Source organism: Mustelus asterias, chromosome 19, assembly GCF_964213995.1.
Source record: "Mustelus asterias chromosome 19, sMusAst1.hap1.1, whole genome shotgun sequence".
NCBI lineage: Eukaryota > Metazoa > Chordata > Chondrichthyes > Carcharhiniformes > Triakidae > Mustelus > Mustelus asterias.
In genome coordinates, this window is record NC_135819.1 from 26,262,813 (window position 1) to 26,288,541 (window position 25,729).

Here is a 25,729-nt window from a genome sequence, read left to right on the forward strand (position 1 = left end):
CTATACCCCGTCCTATAAAGGCAAGCATACCATATGCCTTCTTCACCACCTTCTCCACCTGTGTTGCCACCTTCAAGGATTTGTGGACTTGCACACCTAGGTCCCTCTGTGTTTCTATACTCCTGATGACTCTGCCATTTATTGTATAACTCCTCCCTACATTATTTCTTCCAAAATGCATCACTTTGCATTTATCCGGATTAAACTCCATCTGCCACCTCTCCGCCCAATTTTCCAGCCTATCTATATCCTGCTGTATTGCCCGACAATGCTCTTCGCTATCCGCAAGTCCAGCCATCTTCGTGTCATCCGCAAACCTGCTGATTACACCAGTTACACCTTCTTCCAAATCATTTATATATATCACAAATAGCAGAGGTCCCAGTACAGAGCCCTGCGGAACACCACTGGTCACAGACCTCCAGCCGGAAAAAGACCCTTCGACCACTACCCTCTGTCTCCTATGGCCAAGCCAGTTCTCCACCCATGTAGCCACTTCTCCTTGTATCCCATGAGCCTTAACCTTCTTAACCAACCTGCCATGTGGGACTTTGTCAAATGCCTTACTGAAATCCATATAGACGACATCCACGGTCCTTCCTTCATCAACCGTTTTTGTCACTTCCTCAAAAAACTCCACCAAATTTGTAAGGCACGACCTCCCTCTTACAAAACCATGCTGTCTGTCACTAATGAGATTGTTCCGTTCTAAATGCACATACATCCTGTCTCTAAGAATCCTCTCCAACAACTTCCCTACCACGGACGTCAAGCTCACCGGCCTATAATTTCCTGGGTTATCCCTGCTACCCTTCTTAAACAACGGGACCACATTCGCTATCCTCCAATCCTCAGGGACCTCACCCGTGTCCAAAGAAGCGACAAAGATTTCCATCATAGGCCCAGCAATTTCATCTCTCGTCTCCCTGAGCAGTCGAGGATAGATGCCATCAGGCCCTGGGGCTTTGTCAGTTTTAATGTTCCCTAAAAAACCTAACACTTCCTCTCTTGTAATGGAGATTTTCTCTAACGGGACTTGACTTGACTAGTACAGACTTGATGGGCCGAATGGCCTCTTTCTGCACTGTAGGATTCTATGATTCAACGATTCTATGACAGAGCTGCCATCCCAGGAATCAGCCTGGTAAACCTTTGCTGCATTCCCTCTCTATCAAGGACATCCTTTCTCAGATAAGGACACCAAAGTTGCACACAGTACTCCAGGTGTGGTCTCACCAACGCACTGTACAATTGCAGCAAAACATCCCTATTCCTATACTAAAATCCACTCGCTATGAAGGCCAACATACCATTTGCCTTCTTCCTGCCTGCTGTACCTGCGCGCTTACTTTCAGTGACTGATGCACAAAGACACTAAAGTCTCGTTGAGTATCCACCTCTCTCAATTTACACCCATTCAATAATAATGACTTCCTATTATTGCTACCAAAATGGATAACCTCACATTGACCCACATTGTACTGCATCTGCCAAGCACATGCCCACACACTCAGCCTGTCCAAATCACTCTGAAGCATCTCTGTATCCTCCTCACAGCTCACCCTCCCACCCAGCTTTGTATCATCTGCAAACCTGGAGATAATACATTCCGTTCCCTCTTCCAAATCATTAATATATAATGTGAACAGTTGTGGTCCTAGCACAGATCCCTGCGATACCCTACTAGTTATTGACTGCCAATCAGAAAAAGACCCATTTATACCAACTCTTTGCTTCTTATCTGCTAATTAGCTTTCTATCCATCTAAAGACACCACCCACAATCCCATGTGCTTCATTGCACCAAATTTCAACGTTTTACAGCCATCTTTATCACTTTTCTTTAAACTAGAGGACCACTTACAAGGGTCACAGACTCAAATGGATTCACAATGGAGACCTGCACAACTTTGAATTACTATTTTGTATTTGGATCTTTACCACCCACACTGAAGTTATTTGATGTAAATCAGGACTTGCTAATTAATTAATTTTCTAATGGAGGGAATTGATGTGAATGTAATGCCAATGAAGCTGACCACTTTCAGAGTAGATACTGAACTAAACTGGTTATCTTGCTGTGTATTGGCAGTGCTTCTCATTGGATCATTCAATGGAAAACAATGTAGTAACTTGTAAGATTGAAAATAGCAACATGAAGTTAAATCTTCCCCCTTATCAGCAAGGCTCTTTCCAAGTTCTATTAATAAACTTGCTGATTTATCCTTCTTTCTCACTCTCATTTAATCTTCCTTTTGCCTCATTCCAGTCCAATCGAGATAATCAGTTCCTTTTCTGTTTACTTAATCGGATTTTCTTTCCCCTTGTCATAAAACAATGGGTGTTGCTGAGTGATAGTTCAATAAAAACTGCGACAAACTCCCTCCTCACATCTTGAATAGTTAATCTCAAATCCCAGTTGAAATATGCTTGCGGTTAATTATTACAACTCTAGTGGAAAAGGTTTGTACCTAAACACTATAAAAGAGTTTCACCTGAAGCCTCCTCAGAACCTGTCCTCAGCTGTACTGACTGGGAAACCACAGGTAACATCTTTTGTTATATGGAATGATGATTTCAGTCTGCGGACTGTATATACGATTATATATAATCTATATGCTTTATTTCAAACTACATCTGAAGCATGAATGTATAGCAGAAATTGAAAATCTCACAAAATGTTATTTATTTATCTGCCTAATTCTCTCCTGTTTGATATTCTGAGTTTTTCTTCAAACAGCTTACTGTAAATATAAACAAATGTATTGCAGAGAGCACAGACTTCAACGTGATTGGAGGAGGGTAAAGGGTTCAGGGTTAGAGTTATCATGAGTACAGGCACAGGAAAATAGATGGCATTGTGGAAGGAGATAGTAATAATTAGTAATTGTGTGTGGATGAGGGAAGTGTAGTTGATGTAGTTTATATGGATTTTAGTAAAGCCTTTGACAAGGTCCCACATGGGACAATTATTGAGAAGGTTGAAGCACATGGAATTCAGGGAAACTTGGTGAGATGGATCCGAAACCGGTTTAGTAATAGAATCCAAAGGGTGGTGGTGTGGGCTATTTGAGTGACTGGAGGCCGTGTCCAGTGGCGTAAAACAAGGTTCAGTGCTGGGACCCTTATTGTTTGTTACATACAGAAATGATATAGATGATAATGTGTTTAAGGTTTATTTACTAGTGTCACAAGTAGGCTTACATTAACACTGCAATGAAGTTACTGTGAAAATCCCCTAGTCGCCACACTCTGGCACCTGTTCGGGTAACACCAAGGGAGAATTTAGCATGGCCAATGCACCTTAACTAGCATGTCTTTCGGACTGTGGGAGGAAACCGGAGCACCCGGAGGAAACCCACACAGACACGGGCAGAACGTGCAGACCCCGCACAGACAGTGACCCAAGCCGGGAATCGAACCCGGGTCCCTGGCGTTGTGAGGCAGCAGTGCTAACCACCATGCCACTGTGCCGTGGGGGGAATGATATAGATTTGCAGATGACACCAAGATTGAAAGGGTGATTAATAGTGAGGAAGAAGGTCGTAGGTTACAGAAAGATATAAATGGGTTGGTCAGATGGGCAGTACACTGGTCGATGGTATGTAACCTTGATAAGTGCGAGGTGATGCACTTTGGAAGAAGTAATAACACAAGGGAGTATTTAATGAATGGCACAACACTAGGAAGTTCAGAGGAACAGATGGACCTTGAGGTATTCCTTCACAGATCCCTGAATGCAGCAGAGCAGGTGAAAATGGCAATTAAGAAGGCATATGGGATTTTTGTTTTTATCAGTTGTGGCATAGAATATAAGAAGAAGGACGTAATGTTGCAGCTGTACAGATCGTTGGTTAGGCCACAGCTGGAGTATTGTTTGTAGTTCTGGTCACCTCACTATAGGAAGGATTGCACTAGAGGGGGTACAGAGGAGATTCACCAGGATGTTGCCTGGGATGGAGCATTTGAGCTATATGGAAAGACTAGATAGGCTTGGATTGTTTTGTTTAGAGTAGAGGAGGCTGAGGGGAGACATGATTGAGGTGTATAAGATTATGAGGATATGGACAGGGTGAATAGGAAGCAGTTGTTCTCCTTGGTTGAGGGGTGAATCACAAGAGGGCATAGTTTTAGGGTGAGGGGCAGGAGATTCACAGGGGATTTGAGAAAAACAACATTCACTCAGAGGGTAGTGGGAATCTGGAATGCACTGCCTGCGAAGATAGTGGAGGCCTGAAACCTTACAATCTTTAAAAAGTATTTGGATGAGCACTTGAAACATCATAACATTTAAGGATATGGAATAAGTGCTGGAAAATGAGATTAGTGGTAGTTAATTTTGGTGCAGACCAAATGGGCCGAAGAGCCTTTCCTGTGCTGTACGACTCTCTGACTCTCTGACTCCAGGGTGTTCCTAAGCTGAACCCTCCCTTATCCTTCCCCATACTTTTGCTTGTTTCCATAACCCACCCGATGCAACCTTCTAATGCCTGCCCTTGACTCTGAACTTTCTCCATTTGACTGTGACTGTTCCCTCTGCCACACAGCACCCTCAATTAAACCCTCAGGACCTCCACCTCGAGGACTCAGTGGCTCAATATGTTTAGGGACATCTGCCGTCCTTACTGGATCTGGCCTACATGTGACTCCAGACCCACAGCAATGTGGTTGACTCTTAACTGCCCTCTGAAATGGCTGAGCAAGCCACTCAGTTCAAGGGCAATCAGGATTGGCAATTAATATTGGCCTTGCCAGTGATACGCACATCCCATGAATGAATTAAAAAAAAGATAGCACTGACACTGCCCTTTAGGCTCTTCACCCATCTTTCAACCCCTGCTTGGCACATCCACTCCAACCTCACCCCCTTTCAGGACCACCACAACCACGATGTTAGGCCTTTTCTTCCTCCACACCTTCCTGTATCTGAGCTCCAACCTTTGAACACCCAAAGTGACAAAGAATTCAACATAAAAACATAAAGAATAGAAGCAGAAGTAGACTATTTAGACCATCAAGCCTGATCCAATATTCATTGCAATCATGGCTAATTCTCTGTCTAAATGGCATATCTCCCCTTCTCTCCCCATATCTATTGACATCTTTAGAGTCTAGAAATCTATCTATTTCCTTCCTAAATATATTCAGTAATTTGACCTTCAAAGCCTTCTGTGGTGGCGAATTCATGTGGTTGATTAATAAATACTTTACAATTCAACTATTTTGAAAGAGAAATTGAATCTTAGAGTGATGTTGAGAGCAATATTCAATCATTAAAACCACAAGAGTGATTTTCAGAACTGATTTGTGATGGTCACTCTTGCATAATTTGTTTAGGAATCAATTCCATATTTTACAGTTCTACAGTTGTTCAGCAGGAGGAAGATTAAGATTTTCTGTTAATAGGAATAATTCTTTCCCATCTGTTGTTGAGTTATTCGCTCAGCCAGTAACTTGCTTTCCAGTAAATCAATTGGAGGTGGTGAACGGACCCAGCTCAGATTAGATCTTGTCACAGGCCAACATGCATTCTGGAAGCCAGCATTACATTGTAGCTCGACCAGCCTACTCTGAGGTCAACTTCAAAGAACAAAATCAGCAAATTGAGAGGTATCACAAAACGGCGCAGGACCATTTGAGGATTTATTTTAGGTAAGTGATGTGAATTAACTATCCTGTTTTACAAAAAAATCCAATCCTATATCACTTCCAGGTCATCCTAATACTTACACAAAAACACAGGATCCAATAGATAAGGAATTCAATGATCAATTAGCAGTCGTTTGCTATCAATTAGCTTATAACAGATCCATAAAGAGGTGAGGAAATAATCAATGATGGAAAACTTTTCTTATAGCTTTGCAATGTCCCTACACACGATTAGGCCACATGTAGATCTCATTTTCCTTGGCCAATCTGGTGCCAATTTAGACAGGTGCCTGGAAGTGTCATCACATGACCTTTCAACATACTATTCTCATCATTAGTCCCTCTGACATGCCAATCCTAGGACTCTTTGATATAGGTTTTTAAAACTAATTCCCATGGATTGTTATCAATCCCGAATTGTCCGAGAGAAGAAGGTGATGGTGAACTCCCTTCTTGAACTTGTTGCAGTCAATGTGGTGTGGGTACATCCACAGTGCTGTTAGCAAGGGGATTCCAGGATTTTGACCCAGCGACAGTGAAGAAACAGTAATATATTTCCAAGTCAGTATGATGTTTATCTTGGAGGGGAACTTGTGTTCTCACATGTCTGCTGCACTTGTCCTTGTAGGTGGTAAAAGAACAAAGAACAATACAGCACAGGAACAGGCCCTTCTGCCCTCCAAGCCCGCGCCGCTCCCTGGTCCAAACTAGACCATTCTTTTGTATCCCTCCACTCCCATTCCGTTCATGTGGCTATCTAGATAAGTCTTAAACGTTCCCAGTGTGCCCGCCTCCACCACCTTGCCTGGCAGCGCATTCCAGGCCCCCACCACCCTCTGTGTAAAATACGTCCTTCTGATATCCGTGTTAAACCTCCCCCCCCTCACCTTGAACCTATGACCCCTCGTGAACATCACCACCGACCTGGGAAAAAGCTTCCCACCGTTCACCCTATCTATGCCTTTCATAATTTTATACACCTCTATTAGGTCTCCCCTCATCCTCTGTCTTTCCAGTGAGAACAACCCCAGTTTACCCAATCTCTCCTCATAACTAAGCCCCTCCATACCAGGCAACATCCTGGTAAACCTCCTCTGCACTCTCTCTAAAGCCTCCACGTCTTTCTGGTAGTATGGCAACCAGAACTGGAGCCAGTATTCCAAATGCGGCCGAACCAACGTTCTATACATCTGCAACATCAGACCCCAACTTTTATAATCTATGCCCCGTCCTATAAAGGCAAGCATGCCATATGCCTTCTTCACCACCTTCTTCACCTGTGACGTCACCTTCAAGGATCTGTGGACTTCCACACCCAGGTCCCTCTGCGTATCTACACCCTTTGCGGTTCTGCTCCCCCCTACATTATTTCTACCAAAATGCATCACTTCGCATTTATCTGGATTGAACTCCAACTGCCATTTCTTTGCCCAAATTTCCAGCCTATCTATATCATAGAAATCATAGAAACCCTACAGTGTAGAAAGAGGCCATTCGGCCCATCGAGTCTGCACCGACCATAATCCCACCCAGGCCCTACCCCTACATATTTACCCGCTAATCCCTCTAACCTACCCATCTCAAGACACTAAGGGGCAATTTTAGCACGGCCAATCAACCTAACCCGCACATCTTTGGACTGTGGGAGGAAACCGGAGCACCCGGAGGAAACCCACGCAGACACGAGGAGAATGTGCAAACTCCACACAGACAGTGACCCAAGCTGGGAATCGAACCCAGGTCCCTGGAGCTCTGAAGCAGCAGTGCTAACCACTGTGCTACCGTGCCGCCCACCTTCTGTAGCCTCTGACAATGCTCTTCACTATCTGCAAGTCCTGCCAATTTCGTGCTGTCTGCAAACTTACTGATCACCCCAGTTACACCTTCTTCCAGATCGTTTATATAAATCACAAACAGCAGAGGTCCCAATACAGAGCCCTGCGGAACACCACTAGTCACAGGCCTCCAGCCGGAAAAAGACCCTTCCACTACCACCCTCTGGTCATGGATTTGAACGGTGCTGTTGAAGAAAACTTGGTCAATTGCAGCTATGCATCTTGTATGTTGATGGTTTGCACTGCTGACACTGTTTGTCTTTGGTGGAAGGAGTGAATGTTTAAATAGATGGATGAGGTGTAAATCAATTGGAGGCTTTGTCTTGAATGCTCTCAAGCTTTTGGAGTGTTGGAGCTGCACTCTCGCAGGCAAGTGGAGAATATCCCTTCACGTTCCTGATTTGTGCCTTGTAGATGGTGGACAGGCTTTGGGGAGTCAATAAGTTAGTTATTCAGCACAGGATTCCTAGCCTCTGACCTGCTATGGCAGCCACAGTATTTATATGGCTAGTCCAGTTCAGTTTCTGCTCAATGGTAACCCCCCAGGATAGTGATAATGGGGGAATTCAGCGATAGTAAACCTCAGGGTGGTGATAGTTGGAGATTCAGTGATGGTACCTCCCCAGGATGGTGATAGTGGTGGGAATTCAATGATTTTTAGCCCCCAGGATGTTGATAGTGGGGGATTCAGTGGTGGTAATGCTATTGAATGTTTGATGGTTAGATGCTCTCTACTTGTCTGGTGTGAATGTAACTTGTCACTTTCAGTCCAGGCATGACAGTTGTCCAGTTGTTGCTGCATTTGGAAATAGACACTGATCTGAGGAGTTCTGAATGGTGCTGAACACTACAATCATCAGTGATTCTGACCTTATAACGGAGGGAAGGTCATTGATGAAGCAATTGAAGATGGTTGGGCCTAGGAAACTACCCTGAGGAACTCCTGCAGTGATGTCCTGGGACTGAGATGATTGGCCTCCAATAACCATGACCATCTTTCTTTCTGTTGGTATGGATCCAACCAGCGGAGAGTTTTTACCCCAGATTACTCACAGCAATGTTCTCGAGATTGAAGTTTGATTCCTGGACACTCCCAGGCCACGTAATTCTGGAGGGTTGGAACCTTAGTTCAAGGGAAACTGATTTGATGAATGAGGTTTTCAACGGATTTTCCACTTCATTTTAGTAATGGAGCAAGAAATTACTTTTTGATACTCATCCACTTTCCCCCACTCAGTTTCAGAAAGAAGGGCCTGTTGCAATATTATTATTAATGGGGACACTTTGCTCCAATGGTTTACAATGTTGGAACCTTAATTTAGTCAGTCTGCATTGCATAGATAGAATCCCTGGAGTGCAGAAGGAGGCCGTTCAGCCCATCGAGTCTGCACCGAATCTCTGAAAGAGCATCTAATCCTGCCCTATCTATGTAAACCTGCACATGGATAATCCACCTAACCTACACATCATTGGACACAGGTCAATTTAGCATAGCCAATCCACCTAACCCACAAATCTTTGGAGTGTGGGAGGAAACCAGAGCTCCCAAAGGAAACCCACACAGACACGGGGAGAACGTGCAAACTCCACACAGACAGTGACCCAAGACTAGAATTGAACCTGGGTCCCTGGAGCTGTGAGGCAGCAGTGCTAACCACTGTGCCAACTTGCAACAGCTAAATGTGACAACTTACATCTGGTCGTTGACAATGTGGTGTGTGTGATGAGTAAAAAGGTTGTACCTGAAGAACAGGAAATCAGAAAATGTTATCCACTTTTTCATGAGGATTTCATAAGGGCACACAGATGGCAATGAAGATAAATCCCAATTATCTCTTGCACCAGAACTCCTACTCATTGTTAAAGCTTCCAGTTATTGAACTGAAATTTTAACAGCAAGAACTTGGTTTAACATTTCAGACTATTGTTGGAAATACATCTCATTGATAAGACAAATATTTGCATAAAATAATAATTTTACAGAGGAAAATATAAACATGAATCTAATGATGTTTTACTCCATGCAATATGCTGTTTGCTTTTTGAGTAATCTTCTTGAGAGTATTGTGGGAGGACAGTTGCATAGACACCGGCCCTTGAAAGTGTCCATCTCTCACATGGCAACAGGAGACTGAGTTTTTTCAGATTATGAAACCTTGAGGGTATCACTGCTAGAGCCCACCCAACACCTTAGACAAACAAACTAATAACAGAGCCTTCAGGGTAGATCTCACAGCTGAATTGAGGGCAGCAAGGGTGATTGTAAATCAGGATTACTGCCTGTTCAGCACAGAATGAGAACTGGACAAGGTGCAGTTCTGTCAGGATACCTTACTGCCTTAACTAAAATATAATATTTTAGGTTAATAAACAATGGCCAGATCTGTTAACCACCCAGTCTATATCTTGAATGTGAAGGGGAAAGCATCTTAATTTCAAGAACAGGTTTACTTGAAAGAGAATTTGTTATATACTGAGGATTAGCCAAAGAACTAACTAAACTCTTTAGGATGGAGAATCTGCAAATGAACTGACAGGGATTAGAAATGGTTCAAATAATACTACTGATCATACAAAATATAATGTGGCACAATTCATTTCTCTTGGTCTTCTAAGAAGCTGTTTCTCTTCCAGATGTTCAAAGGCAAAGGCAAAGAAGATCTTTTACACATTCCTTCCAATCGCATCTTGGTTGCCGGGGTATAATGTGAAAGAATGGCTTCCTAGTGATATTGTGTCTGGTATCAGCACAGGGCTTGTGAGTGTTCTACAAGGTACTACCTCCTTCAATCAGTCTCATTATAACTCAATCTAGTACAAACTTTGTTGTAGAAAATAATAGTTTGAAACCATGTTCTCAAAATCCAGGTCTGTTATTTCCAGTTCAATTGGAAAGCTGATGGTAAAGGGTTAAATTCCTTTCAACATTGTGTTAGTTTTAGTGATATTATAAACTGATAGGCAATGGCCTTCAAGGATGCACAATTTGGCCTTTGTCTTATCTCTTCAATATCAAAGTTTCAAAGATCATTTTGTCTTAGGTAAAAACATCAAACAATGGATATGGGATGGCAGCAATAAAGTTAAACTGATATGAAACTTCCTGAATTATCTTTTGCCAGACTATAATTAGTGTTGCTCATGGAATCATGAAATCATATTACAGATGGAAGTATTTCTTGACCTTGTGAGGATAGAATGAATGTGACAGTGAGTGCGGGTGGCACATTGCACCTCATTTGTCACGCTGCTTACCTAATAGAGGCACAATTTTCCCCAACTAAATACTGAAAGCACCAAAGGTCCCCACCAAAAAGTTTGTTCCCCGGCCACTGACTCCATCCCTCCTACCTGGCCACTCTGAATTTGAACCAGACTGTTTGGCATGTTATGTGATCCTGAGCTGGACTACCAACCAATACCATCAGGGTTGCATCATCAATCCCACCTATTTCCATTCTGTAACATTATCTGATTCTGCCCTGGCTCAGTGTATCTACTGCTGAAACCTTCACTCAAGACTTTACCTCCAGGCTTGACCATTCGAATATACTCCTGGCTAGTTTCTCACATTCTACCCTCTATTGTGCAGTTCTGGTCACCTCACTATAAGAAGGATGTGGAAGCGCTGGAAAGAGTGCAGAGGAGATTTACCAGGATGCTGCCTGGTTTGGAGGGTAGGTCTTATGAGGAAAGATTGAGGGAGCTAGGGCTGTTCTCTCTGGAGCGGAGGAGGCTGAGGGGAGACTTAATAGAGGTTTATAAAATGATGAAGGGGATAGTTAGAGTGAACGTTCAAAGACTATTTCCTTGGGTGGATGGAGCTATTACAAGGGGGCATAACTATAGGGTTCGTGGTGGGAGATACAGGAAGGATATCAGAGGTAGGTTCTTTACGCAGAGAGTGGTTGGGGTGTGGAATGGACTGCCTGCAGTGATAGTGGAGTCAGACACTTTAGGAACATTTAAGCGGTTATTGGATAGGCACATGGAGCACACCAGGATGATAGGGAGTGGGATAGCTTGATCTTGGTTTCAGATAAAGCTCGGCACAACATCGTGGGCCGAAGGGCCTGTTCTGTGCTGTACTGTTCTATGTTCTATAAACCCGAATGCATCCCAAACTCTGCTGCCCATACTCTAACTTGCATAAGTTCAGTTCATCCATCATCCCTGTGCTACCTCCATTTGCTTCTGGTCCAGCAATTCCTCAATTTTAAAATTCTCACCCTTGTTTATGAAACCCTGCATGGCCTTACTCTTCCATTTCCCTGTAACCTCCTCTCACCCTTTAGAGATATGTGTTCTCCAATTCTCACCTCTCACACATCCCCAATTTTAGTTACTTAAGAGTCAAAACATTAGCTCAATTCTCTCTCCACAGATGCTTTCAGACCTGCTGAGATTTTCCAGCATTTTCTGTTTTGTTTCAGATTCCAGCATCCGCACTATTTTGCTTTTACCCTCAGGATCTTATATGTTTCAATCAAGTAACCCCTTAATCTTCTAAATGCCAGCGGATACATGCCTGACGTATCAACCTTTCCTCATAAAACAACCCACATATTCCAGCTATTGGTCAGATAAATTTTCTCTGAACTGCTTCCAATGTATTTACATCCTTCCTTAAATTAGGTGACCAATATTGTATACAGTACTCCAAATGTGGTCTCACTAATGCTCTGTGTAACTAAAACATAAACTCCCTACTTTTTTGCATTCAAGTCACAATAAATAATAGCATTCCATTCCTAATTGCTGTACCAACATACTAACCATTTGCGATTCATGCACTAGGACACTCAGGTTCCTCTGCACCCTCTCACCATTTAGATAATTTGCTTCTTTTTTATTCTTCCTGACAAAATGGACAATTTCTCATTTTCTCACATCATACTCTGCCAGATTTCTGTCCATTCACTTTATCCATCTCTATCTTTTTGTAGCCTCTTCACAACTTACTTTCCTATGTATCTGTGTCATCAGAACATTTGGCAATCATTCTTTCAATACCAAGTTATTTACAGAAATTGTAAACAGTTGAGGTCCCAGTATTGATCTCTCTCCCATACCACTTGTTACATCTGCCAACCTGAAAAAGATCCATTTATGCCTGCTCTCTGTTTCCTGTTTGCCAGCCAATCTTCCATCCATGCCAAAATGCAACCTCCATAATATGAACTTCAACTTCTCATAATAACCGCCGATGTAGCACTTTATCAAATGCCTTCTAGAAATCTAAGAACAGTACAACCACCAGTTCTACTAGGGCGGCACGGTAGCACAGTGGTTAGCACTGCTGCTTCACAGCTCCAGGGTCCCGGGTTCGATTCCCGGCTCGGGTCACTGTCTGTGTGGAGTTTGCACATTCTCCTCGTGTCTGCGTGGGTTTCCTCCGGGTGCTCCGGTTTCCTCCCACAGTCCAAAGATGTGCGGGTTAGGTTGATTGGCCAGGTTAAAAAATTGCCCCTTAGAGTCCTGGGATGTGTAGGTTAGAGGGATTAGCGGGTAAAATATGTGGAGACATATTTCCAGTGGTTTTATCCACTTTCTCAATCAAGAACAAAGATCAAAGAAAATTACAGCACAGGAACAAGCCCTTCAGCCCTCCAAGGCGGCACTGAACATGCAGCCCGTCTGAACTAAAACCCCCTACCCACCGGGGACCATATCCCTCTACTCCCGTCCTATTCATGTATTTGTCAAGACGCCCCTTAAAAGTCACTATTGTATCTGCTTCCCCACCTCCCCCGACAGCGACCACACTCTGTGTAAAAAACTTGCCTCATACATCTCCTTTAAACCTTGCCCCTCGCACCTTAAACCTGTGCCCCCGAGTAATTGACTCTTCCATGCTGCGAAAAAGCTTCTGACTATCCACTCTGTCCATGCCTCTCATAATATTGTAGACTTCTATCAGGTCGCCCCTCAACCTCTGTCGTTCCAGTGAGAACAAGCCAAGTTTCTCCAACCTCTCCTCATAGCTAATGCCCTCCATACCAGGCACCATCCTGGTAAACCTTTTCTGTACCCTCTCCAAAGCTTCCACATCCTTCACTATATTCTAAGCATGGCCTAACTAAGGTTCTATAAAGCTGCAACATGACTTCCCAATTTTTAAACTCAATGCCCCAGCCAATGAAGGTAAGTATACCGTATGCCTTCTTGACGACCTTCTCCAACTGCGTTACCACTTTCAGTGACCTGTGTACCTGAACACCCAGATCCCTCTGCTCATCAATATTCTTAAGGGTTCTGCTATTTACTGTACATTTCCCATCTGTATTAGACCTTCCAAAATCACATTTGTCCAGATTAAACTCCATCTGCCATCTCTCCGCCCAAGTCTCCAACTGATCTATATCTTGCTGTATCCTCCGACGGTCCTCATCGCTATCCACAATTCCATCAACCTTTGTGTCGTCTGCAAACTTACTAATCAAACCAGTTACATTTTCCTCCAAATCATTGATATATATTACAAACAGCAAAGGTACCAGCACTGATCATAGAATCATAGAATCATAGAATCCTACAGTGCAGAAAGAGGCCATTCGGCCCATCGAGTCTGCACCAACCGCAATCCTACCCAGGCCCTTTCCACGTATCCCCACATATTTACCCACTAACCCCTCTAACCTATGCATCCCGGGACACTAAGGGGCAATTTAGAATAGAACATAGAACATAGAACATTACAGCGCAGTACAGGCCCTTCGGCCCTCGATGTTGCGCCGACCAGTGGAACCAATCTAAAGCCCCTCTAGTCTACACTATTCCAATATCATCCATATGTTTATCCAATAACCATTTGAATGCTCTTAACGTTGATGAGTCCACTACTGCTGCAGGCAGGGCATTCCACGCCCTTACTACTCTCTGAGTAAAGAACCTACCTCTAACATCTGTCCTATATCTCTCACCTCTCAATTTAAGAGGAAAAAGGATCTCACTATCCACCCTATCTAATCCTCTGATCATCGTGTATGCCTCTATTAAGTCACCTCTTAAGCTTCTTCTCTCTAACGAAAACAATCTCAAGCTCCTCAGCCTTTCCTCATACGATTTTCCCACCATACCAGGCAACATCCTGGTAAATCTCCTCTGCACCCTTTCCAACACTTCCACATCTTTCCAATAATACGGCGACCAGAACTGTACGCAATACTCCAAGTGCAGCCGCACCAGAGTTTTGTACAGTTGCAGCATGACCTCCTGGCTCCGAAACTCAATCCCTCTACCAATAAAAGCTAACACACTGTACGCCTTCCTAACAACCCTATCAACCTGGGTGCCTGATGCGCTTCTCAAACACGAGGCCAGATGCTCGGGAAATAAAAGGCTTTTATTTACTGTAATGAAGCAGCCAATAATTATATACACTATCCCAGACTGAAGGGGTCCCAGCCAGAGCAGGGACTTTTATACCTCTCCCAGGAGGCGGAGCCCGACTGGGATGTACCACAACACTACAGTACAAAGGTGTAACAACCCCACCCTAACCCCAACAGCAACAAGTAGCACAACCCAACAGTAACATATGTACATCCTTGTAGTACTGGCCAGACCCTGGCTCAGTACTATCCAGTGGGAACCAACGATGGTTCACCACAGTGCCAACTTTCAGGGATCTATGCACATGGACACCCAGATCCCTCTGTTCATCCACACTACCAAGTATCTTCCCATTAGCCCAGTACTCTGTCTTCCTGTTACTCCTTCCAAAGTGAATCACCTCACACTTTTCTGCATTAAACTCCATTTGCCACCTCTCAGCCCAGCTCTGCAGCTTATCTATGTCCCTCTGTAACCTGCCACTTCCCTCCGCACTGTCTACAACTCCACTGACTTTAGTGTCATCCGCAAATTTACTAATCCATCCTTCCACACCCTCATCCAGGTCATTAATAAAAATGACAAACAGCAGTGGCCCCAAAACAGATCCTTGTAGTACACCACTAGTAACTGAACTCCAGGATGAATATTTCCCATCAACCACCACCCTCTGTTTTCTTACAGCTAGCCAATTCTTGATCCAAACCACTAAATCACCCTCAATCCCATGTATCTGTATTTTCTTCAAAAGCTTGCCATGGGGAACCTTATCAAATGCTTTGCTCCTGACATACCTATAGAAAGCTTTAGGGTTTTCCTTGATCCTACCTGCCAAAGACTTCTCATGTCCCCCCCTGGCCCTTCTTAACTAGAATGGCCAATCAACCTAGCCCGCACATCTTTGGACTGTGGGAGGAAACCGGAGCACCCGGAGGAAACCCACGCAGACACGGGGAGAATGTGCAAACTCCACACAGACAGCGACCCGAGCTGGGATTCGAACCCAGGTCCCTGGAGCTGTGAAGCAGCAGTGCTAACCACTGTGCTACCGTGTCGCCCCTTGAGGAATGCCACAGCCCTCCAATCAGAAACGCACCCTTCCACTGTTACCCTTGTCTTCTATGATCGAACCAGTTCTTTATCCATCTTGCCAGCTCACCTGTGATCCCATGTGACTTCACCTTCTGTACCAGTCTGTCATAAGGGACCTTGTTAAAGCCCTTACTGAAGTCCATGTAGACAACATCCATTGCCCTACCCTCATCAATCTTCTTCATCATTCCTCAAAAAACTGTATCAAGTTAGTGAGACCCGACCTTCCCTTCACAAAACCATGTTGCCTCTCACTAATACGTCCACTTATTTCCAAGTGGGAGTAAACCCTGTCTCAAAGAATCCTCTCCAATAATTTCCCTACCACTGAAGCAAGGCTCACCGGCCTGTAATTACCTGGATTATCCGTGTGTGGTGGACTACAGTTGCGCCTTTGTCCTGTCTGGACCACCGTTGTTGTGTTTGTCATGCCTGGACACATCCCCTGCCGGCTCCTCCCCTTGTCACCTAGTATAAAGGTGGCTGTTTCCTCCCCCTTGTTCAGTTCAGGTCGGTTATCTGTTAGGATATGCTCCTAGTTCTGTAATGAATAAAAGCCTACAGTTGTATTGGCACACAAGTAGTCTTTTGCCTAATTGATAGCGCTTCAATTTTATTAATTACCTTTGACCGATATGGAGCAGCTTTTGAAGCCTGACAGATTAACCTTGGACCCTCAAGAGGTCGGAGCTCCTGATAGTTTTGACCATTGGCTGGACTGTTTTGAAGCTTTCATCAGCGCCTCTGCGGTCCTCGACTCCGACGATGATAAGCTCCACGTGCTCCGCGCCCGGGTAAGCGATGCAGTCTACGGTATATTCCGGGATGCTACTACATACGTGGACGCTATAGAACTCTTAAAAGGGCAGTTTCGAAAGAGCCCTAACGTGGTCTATGCCAGACATCTCCTGGCTACTCGCAGGCAGCAGCCAGGAGAATCGTGCGCCCAATTTCTGCGCGCCCTGCGGGTTCTAGCTCGAGCTTGCGACAGTAAGGCTGTTTCAGCCGCTCAGAACACGGAGGACCTGATCCGGGACGCCTACGTCGTGGGTATTGAGTCTACTTACATTCGGCAGCGCCTGCTTGAACAGGGTGGCCTGGATCTCCAGAAAACGGCCACGATGGCTGAATCCCCAGAAGCGGCCTCCCACAATCACGGGGCCTTCCCCGCACCCCCGTTCCATCGATGGTTCCACTGTGGCGGCTGTTCCAGCGGGGCCCAAATGCTACTTCTGTGGCCTAGCCAAGCACCCTCGGCGTCGCTGCCCGGCGAAGGATGCGATCTGCTCCGGATGCAGTAAGCAAGGCCATTTCATCAAAGTCTGCCGGGCGAAGTCGATCGCGAAGTCTCGTGGCGCCGCGTGTGTTCCGCGGGCGCCGCCATCTTTGATGCAGTCAGTGGCTGCGCGGAAATCGCCATCTTGGGTGCCATCATCAAGGCGCGCCGAGCGGGAAACTTCATCCGTGACGTCATCAGACGCGGATGAATATGAATACTCACCGGGTTCGACGGTTGCATTGATTCGTCTGGACCAATCTCAGCCTCACCAACTCTCCAAGTCAATGATGGAGATTAAGGTAAACGACCATGTAGAAAATTGTTCGACTGCGGGAGCACAGAGAGTTTTATACACCCTCGCACAGTGCGTCGATACGCCCTTCCCGTGCGTCCCTGGAAACGGACAATCTCCATGGCTTCGGATTCTCACTCAGTGGAGGTCCTCGGGTGCTGCGTGGTGACGCTGACGGTACAGGGCACAGTCTACGAGCGTTTCCGGCTCCTCGTGCTGCCGCAACTCTGCGCAGCTGTACTACTGGGGTTAGATTTCCTCACCCATCATAGGAGCATCACCCTGCAGTATGATGGCCCTTATTCCCCACTCTCTGTCTGCAATGCGCCGTTACTTAAGTGCCCCCCGCGCACCACCTGCAGGCTCTCGACCCTCAAGATTGCCCCCCCCACCCCCCCCCCCCCTTTTTTTGATAATCTCACCCGGATTGCAGGCCTATAGCCACCAAAAGTAGGTGCTATAGTGCGGAAGACCGGGCCTTCATTCGGTCCAAAGTACAACGTTTGCTCAAGGAAGGGATCATTCAGGTCAGCACCAACCCCTGGAGGGCGCAGGTGGTCATAGTTAAATCAGAGGAGAAACACCACATGGTGATCGACTATAGCCAGACCATAAACAGGTATACGCAACTAGATGCGTACCCTCTTCCCCACATCTTTGATATGGTCAATCGCATCGCGCACTATAGGGTTTTCTCCACGATTGATTTAAAATCGGCCTACCACCAGCTCCCTATCCGCTCGGAGGTTCGCCCATATACTGCCTTTGAGGCAGACGGTCGCCTCTACCAGTTCCTCCGAGTCCCTTTTGGTGTTACCAATGGGGTCTCAGTTTTCCAGCGGGCCATGGATCACATGGTGGACCAGCACGGGCTACGGGCCACTTTCCCGCGTCTGGATAATGTCACCATCTGCGGCCATGACCTGCAGGACCATGATGCCAACTTACAAAAATTCCTCCGTACGGCCACTCTCCTGAATTTGACATATAATGAGGCGAAGTGTGTCTTTCGGACACGCCGCCTCGCCATCCTTGGGTACGTGGTGGAAAATGGTGTCCTTGGTCCCGACCCAGCCCGTATGCGTCCCCTTATGCAGCTTCCCCTCCCTACTACTCTCAAAGTACTGAGGAGATGCCTGGGCTTCTTCTCCTACAATGCCCAGTGGGTTCCCCATTATGCAGATAAAGCCCGTCCGCTTCTCAAATCGACCTCTTTTCCCCTGGCGGAGGAGGCCCATCTGGCCTTCGACGACATCAAAGCGGACATCGCAAAGGCCGCGATGCATGCTGTGGATGAATCCATCCCATTCCAAGTTGAAAGTGATGCGTCTGACTTTGCCCTAGCCGCCACCCTTAACCAAAGGGGCCGTCCGGTGGCCTTTTTTTCCTGGACCTTACAAGGCCCTGAGATTCGACACTCCTCGGTTGAGAAGGAGGCCCAGGCCATCGTGGAAGCCGTCCGGCACTGGCGCCATTACCTTGCTGGCCAACCGTTCACTTTACTTACGGACCAGCGGTCCGTTGCCTTTCTGTTCAACACCAGGCAGAGGGGCAAGATCAAAAATGATAAGATCTTGCGGTGGAGGATTGAGCTCTCCACCTATAGATATGATATCATGTACCAGCCTGGGAAGCTCAATGAGCCCCCAGACGCCCTGTCCCATGGAACATGTGCCAGCGCCCAACTGGTTCAGCTACAGTCTCTCCATAATGATCTCTGTCACCTGGGTGTCACCAGAATTTTCCACTTTGTCAAAGCCCGTAACCTGTCCTACTCCCTCGAGGAAGTCCGGTCGGTTACCAGGCAATGCAGGGTCTGCGCAGAGTGCAAACCGCAGTTCTATCGGCCAGGTAGGGCGCACCTTATAAAGGCCACTCGCGCGTTTGAGCGCCTCAGCATTGATTTTAAAGGCCCCCTCCCTTCCTCTAACCGCAATATTTATTTTCTGAATGTCATCGATGAATATTCGCGTTTCCCTTTTGCCTTCCCCTGCCCGGACATGACCTCGGCCACGGTGATTCGGACCCTGAACACGCTCTTCACCCTGTTCGGCTTCCCAGCCTATGTTCATAGCGACCGTGGGTCCTCATTAATGAGCGACGAGCTGAGGCAGTACCTGCTCGCCAAAGGCATTGCCTCCAGCCGCACCACTAGCTATAACCCCAGGGGTAATGGTCAGGTAGAGCGGGAGAACGCAACCATCTGGAAGGCTATTAGCGCTACAGTCTAGGGGCCTTCCAGTCAGCCATTGGCAAGACGTCCTCCCGGATGCACTACATTCAATTAGGTCACTCTTGTGTACAACGACCAATACGACCCCTCACGAGCGGATGTTCACTTTCCCCAGAAAGTCCTCCTCGGGTACCTCGCTCCCAGCTTGGCTGATGTACCCTGGGCCCGTTCTGCTTCGGAAGCATGTCCGGACCCATAAGGCAGACCCCTTGGTCGAGAGGGTCCAATTGCTACATGCTAATCCTCAATACGCTTATGTGGCGTACCCTGATGGGCAGGAGGATACAGTCTCTGTCCGTGACTTGGCACCCGCAGGTGCCCCTGAGGCCACCACGTCCCTCCGCCCCACTGTCCCAGTCCCTTGTGTTGTACGCCCAGAGACCGCTACGCCCCTCCCCCTTCAGTCCCAGTCTCCTATATTGTATGCCCAGAGCCCACTACGTCCCTCCACCCCCCCAGCCCCAGTTCCCTCTGTTCTCCATACACCACCAGGGCCACAGCTCACTCCCCTCACCCCTATGTACAGCTCGCTTGAGTCGCTGGTGCCGTTGCCACGCAGTACCCGACTACTGGACGGGACGACGGATGGGTCTGCCTCACACCACCTGGCGCCTCCTCTCGACGCTCAGTGCCTGGAGCCTGGGCCGACATCGCTCCCTGCTTGGACGACTCTGCGACCTGCACTACGACGATCGCGACGGCGGATCAAGCCACCAGATCGTCTGAACTTGTGACATTGTTTCCGCTTCACCACGTTTTTTTTTAAAGGAGGGGTGAATGTGGTGGACTACAGTTGCGCCTTTGCCCTGTCTGGACCACCGTTGTTGTGTTTGTCATGCCTGGACACACCCCCTGCTGGCTCCTCCCCTTGTCATCTAGTATAAAGGTGGCTGTTTCCTCCCCCTTGTTCAGTTCGGGTCGGTTATCTGTTAGGATATGCTTCTAGTTCTGTAATGAATAAAAGCCTACAGTTGTATTGGCACACAAGTAGTCTTTTGCCTAATTGATAGCGCTTCACCGTGCTACCCTTCTTAAACAAAGGAACAACATTGGCTATTCTCCAATCCTCTGGGAGCTCCCCTGTAGCCAGTGAGGATATAAAGATTTCTCGCAAGGCCCCAGTAATTTCCTCCCTTGTCTCTCTCAGTATTCTGGGGTGTATCCCATCTTGCTCTTTATATATGTATAAAAAACCTTGGGATTTTCCTTAATCCTGCCAGTCAATTACGTTTCATGACCCCTTTTAGCTTCTCTGACTCCTTGCTTAAGTTTCTTTCTACTTTCCTTGTATTCCACAATTGCTTCGTGTGTTCCCAGCCTCGTAACCTTGACAAATGCTTCCTTTTTCTCTTTGACTAGGCTCACAATATCTCTTGTTATCCAAGGTTCCTGAAACTTGCCAAACTTATCCTTCATCCTTACAGGAATGTGCCGGTCCTGAATTCCTATCAACTTACACTTGGAAGCCTCCCACATGCCAGATGTTGATTTGCCCTCAAACATCTGCCCCCAATCTACATTCTTCAGTTCCTACCTAATATTGTGGTAATTAGCTTCCCCCAATTTAGCACCTTCACCTAAGGACTACACTTATCTTTATCCATCAGTACCTTAAAGCTGACTGAATTGTGGTCACTGTTCCCGAACTGTTCCTCTACTGAAATGTCGACCACCTGGCCGGGCTCATTCCCTAGTTGGACAATCTACACGTTTCAAGAAGCCCTCCTGGATGCTTCTTACAAACTCTGCACCATCCATGCCCCTAGAACTGAGTCCCAGTCAATATCAGGGAAGTTAAAATCTCCCACCACAACAATCCTGTTACTTTTACACCCTGCCAAATCTGCCAACATATCTGTTCCTCTATCTCCCACTGGCTGTTGGGAGGCCTATTGTAAACCCCCAACATTGTGACTACACCCTTCCTATTCCTGAGCTCTACCCATATTGCCTCGCTGTATGAGTCGTCCGAGGTGTCCTCCCGCAGTACAGCTGTGATATTCTCCTTAACCAGTAGTGCAACTCCCCCACTCCTTTTATATTCCCCTCTATCCCACCTGAAACATCTGTATCCTGGAACGATAAGCTACCAATAAATCAATGTCAGTTTTCAATTTTACATCACATCTAGAATTGGTCATAATGATTACTAATAAAATCAAAAATTGCAACTATAACATGGGGCGGCACGGTGGCACAGTGGTTAGCACTGCTGCCTCAGAGCTCCAGGAACCCGGGTTCAATTCCCAGCTTCAGGGACCCAGGGTTCGATTCCCAGCTTGGGTCACTGTCTGTGTGGAGTTTGCACATTCTCCGTGTCTGCGTGGGTTTCCTCCCACAGTCCAAAGATGTGCGGGTTAGGTGGATTGGCTGTGCTAAATTGCCCCTTACTGTCTGGGGCACTAGCTAGGCAAATTCATGGGGTTAAGGGGATGGGGCCTGGGTGGGATTGTGGTCAGTGCAGACTCGATAGATTGAATAGCCTCCTTCTGCACTGTAGGATTCTATGATTCTGTAACCACAGCAAACATTTTAATGTAATGCAAAATCTATTTAAAAATTGTGGCCAGTTTGTGCAGTGAAAATGATGCTTTTTACAATCATTGACATTCAGCCTGATACATTTGGTATGTTTTTGTAGGATTGGCCTTCGCTTTGTTGGTGTCAGTCCCTGCTGGTTATGGACTCTATGCCGCCTTTTTCCCCGTCTTGACATACTTTTTTTTGGGAACATCGAAACATTTATCAGTTGGTGAGAATTTCAAATTGCAAGACTTTCTGAATGATTGAAACTGTGAATTTAGTTTCCCATCATGAATATTTCTCATTGTCACTAGGTCCCTTCCCAGTGGTGAGTTTGATGGTGGGCACAGTGGTGAACAGGCTGGTCACTGATGGTGACATTGGTGTGAATAGTACACTTTTCCCTGCTGAAATGAGTAAAGAAGATAGGCAGGTCTGGGTTGCTGCATCTGTCACTTTTCTCACTGGGATCTTTCAGGTTTGTCTCTTTCTAGGTATGAAAAAGGAACAATTATTTCAAAAATAAATACTCTTAAAAGTTGCTAAGGATTTTTCCCATTTCCAGCTGGGTCTTGGACTACTTCAAGTTGGTTTTATTGTCATTTACCTGTCGGATCCAATGATTTCGGGTTTTACCACAGCTGCTGCCATTCATGTCCTGGTCTCTCAGCTCAAGTTTGTTTTGCAGTTAAATGTTCCAGGATTTAGTGGACCACTTTCTGTCATTTACGTAAGTCCAAACAAAAAGCTACTTTCAGAAACTTGCATGTCTAATCTTTAAAACCTAAACTTAAAATTATTTGTGGTTTAAATCTGAGCTTGCTGTTTAATTTATTTATTGAAGATATGACTGTTAACAAAATTATTTTTGTAACTTAAAACAGTTTTGTTTGCAACTTAAATAAATTGTATATGTTGTGCTCTTTTAGACATTGAAGTACATTATCAATCACATAACGGAAACAAATATTGCTGACCTGGTCATTTCACTCATCATTATGGCAGTTGTATTTATTGTGAAAGAAATAAATGATCGATTCAAGTCAAAGCTCCCGGTACCAATCCCCATTGAGGTTATAATGGTGAGTAGGGAGGGGTGGGGCACTTAATCTGCAGATAGCTTACAGTAGAAAGGGACATTTGATCATAAAGTCATAGAATCATAGAATCCTACACTGCAAAGGAGGCCATTCGGCCCATCGGGTCTGCACCGACAACAACCCCACCCAGGCCCTATACTTGCAACCCCAGACCTGTTCCCCATAACCCCAAATATTTACCCTGCCAACCCCTCTAACCTACACATCTTGGGACAGTAAGGGGCAATTTAGCATGGCCAATCCACCTAACCTGCGCATCTTTGGAGTGTGGGAGGAAACCAGAGCACCCAGTGGAAACCCATGGGGACAGTGTGCAAACACCACACAGACATGATGTGGAGATGCCGGCATTGGACTGGGGTGGGCACAGTAAGAAGTCTCACAACATCAAGTTAAAGTTTATTTGGAATCATGAGCTTTCAGAGCGCTGCTCCTTCATCCATTCAGAAAAGGTTCATTTTATTGAGATTAACCTTGTGTGGAAAGGTTAGACAGACAAGGCATGTATCCCTTGGAATTTAGAAAATTGAGAGGTAATCTTATTGAAACATACAAGATGATCCTGAGAGGCTAAAAAGATGTTTTCCCTAGTGGGAGAAACTAAAATTAGGGGGCGCAATTTAGAAATAAGGGGTCCCCCATTTAAGATGATCAGAAGAAATTTAGTCTCCCAGAGGTTTATGGGGTTTTGAACTCACTTGCTCAGATAGCAGTGGAGGTAGAGTCAAACATGAATAGGTTCTTACCGGGTTATTTGGGGAAATGCAGAATATCTGTGTTTGGTGTCCAAGTTGGTGAAAAACTTTTTTTTTCTTTTTTAATATTTGTTCACAGAATGTGGGCATTGTTGGCACGGATGACATTTATTGCCCATCCCTAATTGCCCTTCAGAAGATGGTGGGAACCGCCTTCTTGAATCATTGCAGTCCCTGAGGGGTAGTAGGTATACCCACAGTGCTGTTAGGGAAGGATTCCCATGTGAACAGTTGACCCAGTGACAGTGAAGGAATGGCAATATATTTCCAAGTCAGGATGGTGAGAAACTTGAAAGGGAACTTCCAGGTGGTGGTGTTCCCATGTGTTTAGTGCCCTTATTCTTCTAGATGTAGTGGTCACAGGTTTGGTATGTGCTGTCAAAGGAGCTTTGCTGAGTTGCTGCAGTGCATCTTATAGATGGGTACACATGGCTACCACTGTGCATTGGTGGTGCAGTGAGTGGATGTTGAAGGTGATGGATGGGGACCTAATTAAGTGAGCTACTTTGTCCTGGATGGTGTTGAGCTTCTTGAGTGTTGTTAGAGTTGCACTTATCCAGCCAAGAAGAGAATATTTCATCACACTCCTGAATTGTTTCTTGTAGATGATGGACAGGCTTTGGGGAGTCAGGGAGTGAGTTACTAACCACAGGATTCCTAACCTTTGACCTTTTCTTGTAGCCACAATATTTATATATTTGATCTAGTTCAGTTTCTGGTAAATAGTAATCCCAGGATAGTGATAGTGGGACATTCAGTGATGGTAATGTCATTTAATGTCAAGGGGCGATGGTGAGATTCTCTCTTTTTGGAGATGGTCATTGCCTGGCACATGTGTGATGTGAATGTTACTGCTTGTCAGACCAAGCCTGGATATTGTTGCATTTGAATACTGACTGCTTCAGTATCTGAGGAGTCATAAATGGTGCTGAACATTGTGCAGTCAACGGTAAACATCTCCACCTCTGACCTTATGATGGAGGGAAGGTCATTATTGAAGCAGCTGAAGATGGTTGGACCTTGGACACTGGAATCAAAGAATCACACATTGCAGAAAAGGCCCTTCAGCCCATCGGGTCTGCACCGACACACGTGAAACACCTGATTTTCCACCTAATCTCATTTAGCAGCACTTGGCCCATAGCCTTGAATGTTATCATAGAATCCCTACAGTGCAGAAGGAGGCCATTCGGCCCATCGAGTCTGCACCGACCACAATCCCACCCAGGCCCTATTCCCGTAACCAACATATTTACACTGCTAATCCCCTTGACACGAGGGTCAACTTAGCATGGCCAATATGTTATGATGTACCAAGTGCTCATCCAGATACTTTTTAAAGGATATAAGGTAACCCGCCTTTACCACCCTCTCAGACAGCGCATTCCAGACTGTCATCACCCTCTGGGTAAAAGTTTTCCTGCATCCCCCCTAAACCTCCTGCCCCTCACTTTGAACTTATGTTCCCTTGTGACTGACCCTTCAACTAAGGGGACTAGTTGCTCCTTATCCACCCTATCCATGCCCCACATAATCTTGATCAGGTCGCCCCTCAGTTTTCTCTGCTCCTAGAAAAACACAGTAAGAAGTCTCACAACACCAGGTTAAAGTCCAACAGGTTCATTTGGTAGCAAAAG

At 45.8% G+C, this 25,729-nt stretch overlaps 1 protein-coding gene across 1 annotated transcript in view; it reads left to right on the forward strand.

The window, feature by feature from the left end:
- Positions 1-2,519: 2,519 nt before the first annotated feature.
- Positions 2,520-25,729, forward strand: part of LOC144507543 (chloride anion exchanger-like) — an 80,203-nt gene continuing 56,993 nt past the window's right edge. The window contains exons 1-7 of the mRNA XM_078234683.1: positions 2,520-2,545; positions 5,434-5,651; positions 10,118-10,257; positions 22,356-22,466; positions 22,552-22,715; positions 22,803-22,967; positions 23,167-23,319. Of these exons, the coding sequence (XP_078090809.1) occupies positions 5,524-5,651; positions 10,118-10,257; positions 22,356-22,466; positions 22,552-22,715; positions 22,803-22,967; positions 23,167-23,319 (861 nt within the window). The 5' untranslated portion in view covers positions 2,520-2,545; positions 5,434-5,523. The remainder of the gene's footprint in view (positions 2,546-5,433; positions 5,652-10,117; positions 10,258-22,355; positions 22,467-22,551; positions 22,716-22,802; positions 22,968-23,166; positions 23,320-25,729) is intronic.